Source organism: Dipteris shenzhenensis, chromosome 4 (assembly GCF_047967505.1).
Source record: "Dipteris shenzhenensis isolate YYH24624 ecotype China chromosome 4, Dip_SZ_1.0, whole genome shotgun sequence".
Classification (NCBI taxonomy): domain Eukaryota; kingdom Viridiplantae; phylum Streptophyta; class Polypodiopsida; order Gleicheniales; family Dipteridaceae; genus Dipteris; species Dipteris shenzhenensis.
Genome location: NC_141599.1, coordinates 5,173,358 through 5,185,350, shown reverse-complemented (window position 1 = coordinate 5,185,350; position 11,993 = coordinate 5,173,358). Strand labels below are relative to the sequence as shown.

Here is an 11,993-nt window from a genome sequence, read left to right as displayed (position 1 = left end):
ATGATAGAAAGAGTGAGATAATGATAGAAAGAGGAATAGAGAGGGGGACAGTGTCGGGGGGGGGAGAGAGAGAGAGAGAGAGAGAGAGAGAGAGAAAGGGGGGGTGCCACGATAGAAGTTAGCAACCACACGATGTACAACCAAATATAATTTCACAAGAAGCGCTTGTTATACATTCAAGTAGAAATCCCAAAACAAGCAGTTCGAATGAATTGATGGAGAGTTGGGAAGGTGGGCGTGGTAGATGCGCATGGCTAATGTCAACCAAGTCACCCAAGAAGTAAAGACAAAGGATGAGATATCTCTAAGGCCCAAGAAAGGGTGAGGAAGAGGTAGAGGCCAAGGAGAAGGAGGCCAATGCCGAGATCAAGACCGAGACCAAGCAAGGGTGAGGTGCTATTTATGTGAGGAAGATGTTCATGTCAAGTTAGAATGCAAGATATGGAAGGAACACATCAAGTTTATTAAGAGTGACTGTAAAAAGAAGGAGGTTGGTCCAGAATGTCGAGTGACCCTCACAAAGGTAACAAAAGAAATAAACATCAATGCAATCGCTCGTTATAATAACCACTTATGACCAGCATCAAAAAGGCATTACTCTAGTCAGAGACATTAACTAGAACGAACAGATCCAAGTTGTGTCCAAATTGGATAAGTATTGAAGGGAAATACCCCTACAATCAAGCTTCCATGTGACATCAAGATGGACCTAGTTTCAAAGAGAGCTACTGGGTGGAAGAAGCTTCATCAAGTGCACTTAACCTGAGGTGAAGATGAAGTGATCAGCCATGATTTGAGTTAACCAAATTATGGGATTTATTTTGAGTACAATGATAAGCCTACCATGGCCAAGCTCTTGCAACGAAGAAACAATATCAATTCTTCAAGTGCTAAGAATAAATGAGATTACCCTACATGCCTAAACGTACAAACAACAAACCACACATAACATTCACCAAATATGCAAAGAGAAGAAGATTAACTTTGTCTTGCAATTTTGAATGTACATGTATCTCCAATCAGTTCATGTTGGCCTGCATCTCTAATGTAGACAACAAACAACAAACAACAAATGTTCATAAAGATCAAGATAAAGGAAAAATATCCAGACAAGAAAGAGTGAGATTATGATAGAAAGAGTGAGATAATGATGGAAAGAGGGAGAGAGAGAGAGGGGGGGGGGGGGGGGCAAGACATAAGTTAGCAACCACAATATGTCAACAACCAAACATAATTTCACAAGAAGCTCTTGTTATACATTCAAGTAGAAATCCCAAAACAAGTAGTTTGAATGAATTGATCAAAGAGAGAGAGAGAGAGGGGGGGGGGAGGGGGGAGGGAGGGAGGGAGGGAGGGAGGGAGGGGGAGAGAGAGAGAGAGAGAGAGAGAGAGGGGGGGGGGGGGGAGGGAGGGAGCGAGGGGGAGAGAGAGAGAGAGAGAGAGAGAGAGAGAGAGAGAGAGAGAGAGAGAGAGAAAGAGAGAGGAAGAAAGGGAGGGGGGGGGCAAGATAAAAGCTAGCAACCACACTGTGTCAACAACCAAACATAAGCTCTTGCCATATGTTCAAGTAGAAAGCAAAAAAAAAAGCAGTTTGTATGAATTGAATGGGAGAGTTCAGAAAAGTGGGGGTGGGAAGACGAAGTGATGGGCCATGATTTGAGCTAACTAAAGCATGGGATTTATTTTAAATACAAAGATAAGCCTAACCATGTCCAAGCTTTTGCAATCAACTCCTTATTGTCAATAATTCATCACAAAACAATTTAGTCTAGTGCAACAAGAGGATACACCAATGATTGATTCCCTAGTTACCATCCCAATGATTGACTATGATGAGGCAGTGCCTATCATCATGATTAAGACCAAGAAGCAACATATCCTAGGAATTATTGTGGATGGCAGCTGGGGAGTGAAAATTATTTTGCAGGGCTAAAACTAAAGAATTGGAAGCCATATCTATTTTGGTTGCACATGGTAGACCAAAGACTTGTGGACCCTAAGGACATGCTTTTGCATGTGTGGTTACCATATTGTGGAAGTACATTACATAGTGATCCTAATAGTCATTGTCATGGGATAAGAATGCTTAACCACTACTAGTAGAAAGGCCTTGGCTCAAGAGTGCAAAAGTGCTCCATTATTGGGACTTAGAAACTATGAAAAATCAAGATCAAAGACACTAGGGTGAAAATCCTTACAAACCCCAATAAGTCTCAAGAAGTTGCAAGCACGTGACTTTGAGGTAGAAGATCAATTTCTGCAAGTTGACAAGACTTTGCTTATGTAGATGCACATCTTGCCTATAGATGAGATTGACATTTTCCAAGTGGTGGTAGAGATCAAGCAAAGGATACAGGAAGACAAGCTAGAAGAATAGGGCCTATCTTTAACTCAAGCATTTCTTTGAAGATGTCATGGGAGATGACACCTAGCCAAGCACAAGATGACTATCACTCAGGTTGGTACTCAAAACTTGGTTCTCGAACCAACCCAAGAACTTAGCTTGAGAATAGATGAGAAGGCACACACAATCCTTCGAGCTAGAAACCTCCATAGGTGTTGGACCACTCCCACCAACCTACATGGGCTAATATATACTGTATTCATGTTTTTCATATTTCAATGGTTTATGGTCAAAACTTTCAGGAAATACTTGATCGAGTTCATGGCTATTTACTTAGATAAATTTGTGTTAACTCACTAGCAACCAATCATCTTGCTTGCCTCATAAAAGTTTTTTCCAAATGCAAGCAAGTGGAATCTCTTTGAATGTATCCAAGTGTCTCTTCTACGTCAAAGTAGGTAGTCTATTTGGGCACATCATCTCCGTCTGAACCAATCCATCCAAAATCCAAGCAATCAAGTAGATGCTGATGCCCAACAATTTGATGCAACTATGATAATTTACTAGGCTCTTTAGTTTCTATGGATGGTTCATGAAGGACTTTACCAAATTGCTACACCACTTTACAAGTTTACCAACAAGAAGGGCACCAAGTTCCACTAAAATGAGGAACAGTCAGTGAACTTCGATACACGAGTATAACAAGCAACCACAACACCTATTCTACACCAAAAATGGTGGAATTAAATCTTTGATGGTCGTGTTGACACATCAGGGTATGCAATTGGCATCATTTTGGCACAACCAGGTGGTAGGGGGGTGGTAGATTAGACTACCAGTCTACTGTGCTAATCAATTTGTTACCCCCCTTCCCTCCCCCCTCAGGTGCTGATGTCCTTTGAATGGGTTACAGTGTTCCAAAATTTTAACACTATTTTCTTGGCGATCCCTTTATTGATCACCATGCATTATTATATTTGATTAACAAAACAATCATCTAAGGATGACTAGTACATTGGACGTTATTTTTATGGGAAATTAATTTTAAAATAATCCACAAATCAAATTTGGTTGTAAAAGGCCTTTCTTGGCTACTCATACTAGACCAAGCACAAGGAGTCACCACCAAGCTCTTAGATGCTCGATTATTTGCAGTCAACATCCTTGAGACTAAATATACTTTCTTTTGCAAGCCACGTTTTTGAGAACGTGCTTTAAGACAAGCATATATGTCTTGCATTGAAAGCTTTGAGGTATAGCTTGATCAAAGTCCAACTCTACTGACAAGAAGCAAATGCATGTGGGCGTAGAAGGCCAAATCGAGGAAGTCCCATGTGGGTGTAAAAGACCTTTCCTGGATACTCGTACCAAACCAAGCACAAGGAGTCATCACCAAGCTCCCAGATGCTCAATTATTTGCAGTCTCAACATCCATGAGACTAAATATACTTGTTTTTTGCAAGCCAGTTTTTTTAGAACATGCTACAAGAAAAGTGCAGACATCTTGCATTGAAATCTTTGGGATATAGCTTGATCAAAGGCCAACTCTATTGATAAGTATTGATAAGAAGCAGACAGAGTCCTGTGGCATGAACGAGTAATTGTGATAACCAAGGCATATGGAGGGCTTGCTGGAGGACACTTCAACGGGGATCTCACACCTCAAAGAGTTATCCAAGAAGGATTATGGTGGACCACCTTTTTTAGATGCTCATGCTCATTGCATTGAGGGCAACATGTGTTTAGAGCACATGATGGTTGCTGCCAGGAGGATCACATGTCCATCAACTCTAGCTAACCTTGGGATGCATTCCCATCTCTAGGGACTAGATTTCATGGGACCATTCAAAACTCACCCCAATATACCCAAAATAAGTACATTTTCATTGCCACAAACAATGCCATCAAGTGGGCAAAATAAGTACATTCTCATTGCCACAAACAATGCCATCAAGTGGGCAAAAGCCAAGGCACTGTGAGAAAACTTGGCTTGGAGCACGTACAAATTCATTTATGAGCATATCATTTGCAATTCTGGTTTACCCATCAAGTTTGTGAGCAACCAAGGGAAGAAATTTGATGGGGACAAGGTCTTCACTTCACTCACAACAGAGTTCATGATCATCCACCACATGGCAACCACCTACAGCAATGGCCAAGCTGAGTCCACCAACAAGGTTCTCAAGTCTATTTGTTGCAACAAGATAGTCATTTAAACTCATCATAGAGATTGGGATATCTATCCACATGCAACATTGTGGGCATATTGGATAAGCTTACAAGGTCACAACAACCTGAACCAGTTTAGAGGATGGCTTATGGGATGGATCCCATGGTGCCTTTGGAATTCTTAGTACCGTGCCTCTGAGTAGCACAGCTGAGCATCACCTCAAAGAATGAAAATACATCAACAAGAATCTTTACCAACTTGGAAAGCTCCATGAATTTTGAACCCAAGTTGTTTAGTCTCAAAACTAAAATCAAACGGTGATAAAAAAGTCTAGCATGACAAGCACACTGTGAGAAAAATTTGCTTGAAAAAGGGTATGCTTGTTCTTTTGTCCATGCCACCTTAAGTTGGGATGGAATGGGCCCTATAGCCTCATCAATGTCTTACTAATGGAACAACCCAACTCACTAACTTGCAAGGTTGCACCATCCCTAACCCTCTAATGGTAGTCACATTAAACCTTACCATGTAGCTACTTGTCTTATCTCACCTTCAAGACCCACTCATCATTGATTGCCTTTACATAAGCCAAGCAATCAATAGTCATCATCATGCATACAACTGCTAGCTAATCCACTTTAGGCATCCCATGCACCATCCGAATGATGGTGCTCTAGTTCATACAAGGCATTCTATCATGCACCAGTGTATTGTTGTTCGACTATGTTTGCACCCATTAATTTCATCTTCCTAGATCCTCCTTATGAACTTTGAGTCCTTATACTTCTCTTCAAGGTTCTATCTCACTCCTCCTATCCACCACCTCCTCCAACCCAAATCAACCAGTCCCCCCATCAATGTATGCCCAAGCAAGATCTCTTATATTGCAGCTCACACACTATAAACTGGACCTGTGTGAACTAGTACATGCTCAAGAGGAATCACCTCCATGCTTTCACCTAGCTCCCATAGATTGATTATTTTCATGTTGTAGAACTAGATGCCATAGTCAATACCTACAATTTGATGCAACTTAATGTCAATATTGTCATCATCAATGGGCAATCTATCCAAGAGTTGTTTCTCCTTCCATTGTTTCCGAATCCACTCCAGTTTGACCATGAAAAGAAAAAGAATTCATACACTAGTTGTCATCCATGTACCTCTCCAACCATTGCTATGAAAAGAATAATACTACCAACAACTACAAATTCTAAATGACCACTCCAGTTTTACCATGAAAAGAAAAAGAATTCACATACTAGTTGTCATCCATGTACCTCTCCAACCATTGCTATGAAAAGAATAATACTACCAACAACTACAAATTCTAAATGATCAGCAAAGACTATGTTTTGATGTCATAATGTAAAAAAATTTATGCATTAAAACAATAAATTTCTTTTGTTCCCTAGAAGTGGTGGTGGGGTACCAATAATGCATATTTATTGCTCTTAATAGTTCAAGTCCTCCGTTATTAGGATACATTCCAAACGCTTACATAAACCTCCAAACCCCACTTACTTGGTTTCAACAATGAACATCAATGGCACAAATATTTATCTTTTCAATCAAAAAAACCATTTATGGTTCCATCACATCGATTTCTTTGTGAGCTTGGATGTTAGAACATGTGGAGCTTTGTACCAAGTGGGTCCAATTTTCGAATTATGACTATTCGAAAAAGCTAAGAATTCTTTATAACAGTTATCAAATGCATACTAGCATACAAAGACAAAGTGTTATGAACTTATTGGAATAGTGAGACAGAGGGACAAAATTTTATACTTCTAAATTATATTAGACTTTATTAACATACCTATATGATATATATAACATGAATCGTATAAACAACCATCAAATGATTCAGACTCCAACATTTGTATAACCCAATAAAAAAATGCTGGAACACACTGAGAAAGGGTTGACGCGGTCCCAAGGAAAAGGACTTGAATTGAAAGCAATAAACCAACTCAACACTAATACCCAACCAACAATCGAAAATAAAAAATAGTTTTAGCCTCGTCTAAAGATTTTCCACAACTATTCAAAAGGAATGCTAGTAGAGATATGTGGCAATATCATAAGCATTTTGGATGGGTTAGTTAATAGAGAAAATGGAACAATTGGCAAGGAGTAATATGGATAAAATTTGAAGGCAAGAAAATAGGGATGAAAGCAAGCTATCAACATCAAAACGATTATCAAATTTGAGAATGTCAGAATGGGATACCAATCTATAGAAAGCCAAAAGAAATGCAAATAGGAGTATCTCACAATAATATATTGAAATGCTGACAATGTGCTATTCAACCAGTAATCCATTGATATCAAGGCTTGACAATGAAAATTTAGCCTAGTCGCCCATTCGGCTACTTCTGCTTATTGGCTTGACCATTTATCAACATAGGTTCCAAAACCCAAACAAAAGCATTGGTGTGCATAAATAAGCATTCCGTCCATCAATAATACCATTGTCTCTCAATTAAGTTTGCAATGAGATTTTCATTAAGCTGAATGTACGTTTAATAAAAATTTAACACTATGCTTGGATTGGATTTGGATTAGCATTACGTTGTTTAAGGCATCGCTTGGATCAACATTCAAAAGTTGCTAATTCAACTTCGGGATTTGCATTGGGTTGTTCAAAGGAGCATTCTTAAATTGAGGCCATACTAGATTTGGATTGAGTTCTTTAAGGTTTATTTCAGATTCGCAATGCACTTACAGAACGCCTCAAATTTATTATAGATTAAGCTATTTGTTAACACCAATGGTTTTAAAGACAAGAACTCTTAAGAAGGACATTGATCACAAACTTTGACACGAGTACTATAGTGGCTTATCTAGCAAGGTACACAGTTTTGAGAGAAGACATTGATCACAAACTTTGACATGAGTACTATAGTAGCTTATCTAGCAAGGTACACAATTGTTAACACCAATGGTTTTAAAGAAGACAAGGACTCTTAAGAAGGGCATTGATCACAAACTTTGACATGAGTATTGTAGTAGCTTATCTAGCAAGGTACACATTTTTTAGAGAAGACAACATGAGTACTAACCTCACAATGCCTCTTAACATGTGCACGCTTAAGATTTCTTTTGGATTTGCAATGTGCTTAACTAACTTATTATATCTCAAGGTTTTTGTTACTCTTAACAAAGTACACCAGTCCCAAACTTTGACATCAATACTATAGTAGTTTATTTAGCAAAGTGCACATTGCTGAGAGAAGTCAACATGAGTACCATTGGGATACCAAAGTACGTGGGCATGTACATGTGTGCCATCAAGGTTGCCTTCTGAACAACACAAACAACACTTGATTTACAACCCTCCCAAATAGGATTGTCAAATTATGAGAGTGGTTTTTAACTCTTATGCACTAGCTGTTGCTAGCTAACAAAGGAACATGTATGCAATAACAAGCGCCATGAAATACCCACCGCAAACACGAAACAATGCCAATGACATGGTAGGGTCTCTCATTCTAGTCCCCAAACACATAAGCTTGTGCAATATGTAGACTGCTCCATGAGATAACTAGAAACATACGGTTCTTGAAACCACACAACCTTTTTAACAAGCTTGACCCACTGCTTTGTTGATAAAACAAGAGAACTTGCATAGAACCTCGCCACCTCCGTAGAGGCCGATGAAAAGCACAAGTATACAACCACTCCTAAACACCGTGCAACACCAATGCAACTGTCTAGGTGCTTGTAAGCTACCAATCATTGTAGATCTAGAGGAAAAGGGTGAGATGGACACATGAAAATTACCAGAAAATTAGAAAAACACATGGGGAAGTTGCAAGATACTGATATATTATGAACAAAATGGAGGGAATTCATGGCTAGAGCAACAAGACGTACTCAAAAACTAAGTGCTACAATGCCTAAGAAGAGTAGGTTCAAGGCACATCTAGGCTAGGCAATTGCATGCTCTCAAGGGCAACTCCAAGGACTAATTTATAAATGCAGAGGGGGAAAAAAGAGGTTGCTTGCCTTCTATAGAAGGTACAATTGCGTAAATCAAATTTTTGACCTAATATTCCATGGATTCAGATCTTGACTTCTTCTAGAAAGTTGTAGATCGCAATTTTAGCTTTCTACTGCACCAAGTAGCTCCTCAATCGGAGTTTAAGATTAAAACTTATGATAACTATTGCTTTTTCTAGAAGAGGTGATCTGCCTTTCTCCATATTTGCTGGCTTTTCTTGCCTCCACATCTTGAATGCCTATCCTTGACCAATCCCAAACATGGTACCACCATCTAGCACCTTCCAAAATCCCTCCATTTTCCTACAATATCCAAGTCCAAAATTAAAAATCACCTCTAGGCCTGAAGACATGGCTGATGCACCTTTCTACGAAACAAAAACCTTCAAAATTATTTTATCTGAATGCCTGCAAACCACCCATTGGCAGTCAGATTGAGGAGGCATGTTGTCAAAGCAACGCTTCTCAGGAAGGATCAAACTAACCCTGAGTACCAAGAACCGATTGATAGTCAAGAATGGGTGGTGTTAACAAACACCGTAAGAGAGAGGACGGAAGAAAAAGCACGCCTAGCCTCCAAAGCCATACAACGTCCTTCCCTGGCGCTTCAAAGCGTACACCACGTCCATAGCAGTGACCGTCTTCCACCGAGCATGTTCCGTGTAGGTCATAGCGTCACGGATGACGTTCTCGAGGAAGATTTTGAGCACGCCATATGCTCTTGGCTATTTCCATGCTTCTAGTTGTGTATTCTTATGTCCAATGACTTTTCCTTTTTCGTTTTGGAGATGGTTAGTAGAAAGTTGCTACGAGCAAGAAGCTTACCTCGCTTATAACAAAAGGATCCCCACCCAATTTAAGATCGATTTCTCTTATATACAAAAATATAGACATGTCGACTTTTCGTGTTTTTATTTTCCTAGTTTCATGATTAAGGCTATATTTCTCCATGTTTATTAACATTGCCTAGTTCTAGAGTTTTAGAAAGCACTTCTAAATAGCTTAGAACCTTTTCCCACCTACTTTTATGTTTTGTTACATTAAAGTTAATATAATTCCATTTCCATTGTGACTCACTACTTCGATTACATTAAAGTTAACATCCTTCCATTTGCATTGGTACCCATAATATCATGCAAAAAGTGGTCCTAGTAAGAAATTTCGGATCTGCCGACCCTAAAAAATACTTAACAAAATTCTAAAGTAAAGTAGCATTCCCATTAGCCACTATTAGGTTCAACCCTTATCGTTGTTTTGTTTTGAGAGGTCTCTATCCCTTCATAAGAGGTCCTTAGAGTACCCATTTCCTAGGGGTTAAATATTCCAATAGATTTGATATAACCCAAAGCTTGACTAGTCTCCCAAGTGTTTTTCCTTTAATAATCTTCTCCTTTGATTCCTCCATCTAAAAATTATAAATGGCCACCAATAAGGAGAATTTGTGTTACATGGCCAACCAAAAGATCTACACAACAATGTGACACGATCATAGCTCGTCGTTACAGAATTTCAAAGACTCTGGGACAATCCGCGCATATATCTTGAGTTTTGTCACGAGTGGTTGTCCAACTTGAAAGAGTCTTGTTTCAGCGTTTGGATTTAATCGTCCTTTTTCAGGAGTTTTTTCTTATCCTTTTCAGAGTAAGGTGAAACATCAAAAGCGTAATGCTGCACCACAGCAAAGAGAACCATCTCCACACAGATAAGTAGATTCTGAATCGCTTCCTCAATTTGGTCCACCTCCAACCAAATATGATGAGAGCGAATGATACCAAGGGCAGCTAATACTTCCAAAACTATACCCTGCAAAACAAAAGATGCCTGAGATTTATGACAGTAGAACATGAAAACCCACAAAAAAAGTTCTTGAAAGCATCTCCTTGAACGAACAGAACTGACGATTGTGAATGATTGGAAAGGAGACAGTTTGGATGCCGTGACAGGAGAGATTTGTCATACCTGCCAGAAAGAGAAAAACACGATCCCTTTGACACACATAAATTTGGCCAGAGGACTGTGAGGCGCCAACTCCTTTGCAAATGCATGATAAAACAATACAAGTGCGTACAGAGCTAACGAAACAGAGATATTCAATATAACTGTCACAGTGACGCTGATGATTCCCTTGTATAGACCGAGCGACTGCATTGCTATCATGAAGGTAGACAGCGCAGGTCTAATGATGACGAATTGCCATGTCCACCACTTGAGAAGCTTCAATACATGTTGATTCAGATGCAGGGTGTGTGGCTGCAAGGGCAAGCGACCCGAATCAAACAAGATGCAATGTGGACATAAAATAGAAGCTGCCAGTCCGAAGCCTCCCCGGTTTTTGGAAAGGAAAGTACAATCGAACTGAAAAGCCAGTGTGGGCAGATTCTCACCTGGAACAATGTCATCGGAAAAGACAGGTGTATAGGACGCCCTTTGATCCCATCTGGAACTATACTCCTGCTCATCGAGATATTCAAGTAGCTGTACAACAAGGCCAAGAATTTGGCTATTACCTGGCCAACATCCACAGGAAGATGAATGAGTAAAGGCTAAGCAAACTCGCATCGTAAACTGTTGAATCGAAACGGAATAAATTCATATGAGCGTGCAAAGGGCACACCACAGCTTCGTAGCACTCCTTGAGGGCTTCGAGGAAGGTAAAGAAGGTGGTGCTGGCGCGGATCTCAAGGAGACCGACGAAAGAGACGGCGGCATAGAAAGGGGCCATGAGGGCGATGATGACGATGGCGGTCTGTTCCTTAGGATTTTTCCAGTGATGGAGGTGTTTGGCGACGAGCTGGAAGGCCAAGAGGATGGAGAGGAAGGTGCAGGAAGCGGCGGCGAGCAAGGTGGAGGATCGGGCATCGAGAGGAAACGGAAGAAGCTCCATGGCACCCAAAGAGTTCGAAAACTTGCAAAGCACAAAATAAGTGTTAAATAGCTTATAGAGATTTAAGAAGAAGATGAAGATGAAGAAGACGGCGACGACATTGGGCATTCCACCATTATAGGCCTCATCCCACGGCTTTGAATTTACCTCATTTATGCTTTTCCAATCCACACCTAGCCCTTTCAGCCAAATCCAAGCTGCCACTTGTCCGACCCACTCCTCACTCATGATTGCTGCCACTTGGCGCACTTCGAATGAGCCCGTCGACCGTGGATGTCGGTGCCTCAGCACGTGGCCTCGTCGACGGCTGCGGACATTGGCGGGTCTAGAATAACAAAATGCATGACTAGAGAGCTGCTCGTGTCTAATCTCGAGCGTGCACACCGAGATGATTGCGTGTGCACAGCCTCTCAGAGACCCATCAAGGTCATGGCTCATCAAGAAAATCGACAAAACTGACAGAAACGGACGGAGCATCATATTCGCCACTAGATAGTATATTGTCCCTATCACTTTCACCTTGCAAGATTTCTTGCCCCTGCCCTTGACGTACTAAAACGTCCCTCGATCGGACTGACAGGCTCCCGACT

The 11,993-nt window shown here is 40.5% G+C and overlaps 1 protein-coding gene across 1 annotated transcript; it reads right to left on the bottom strand.

Moving 5' to 3' along the window:
* Positions 1 to 9,737: 9,737 nt before the first annotated feature.
* Positions 9,738 to 11,521, bottom strand: LOC147902366 (uncharacterized). Its single transcript, XM_087373365.1, has 4 exons — positions 11,134 to 11,521; positions 10,904 to 11,026; positions 10,479 to 10,769; positions 9,738 to 10,322 (listed from the first exon to the last, which is right to left on the bottom strand). The coding sequence occupies exons 1-4, from the start codon at positions 11,509 to 11,511 to the stop codon at positions 10,119 to 10,121; spliced, it is 996 nt and encodes a 331-aa protein (XP_087229491.1). The 5' UTR covers positions 11,512 to 11,521; the 3' UTR covers positions 9,738 to 10,118.
* Positions 11,522 to 11,993: the final 472 nt, after the last annotated feature.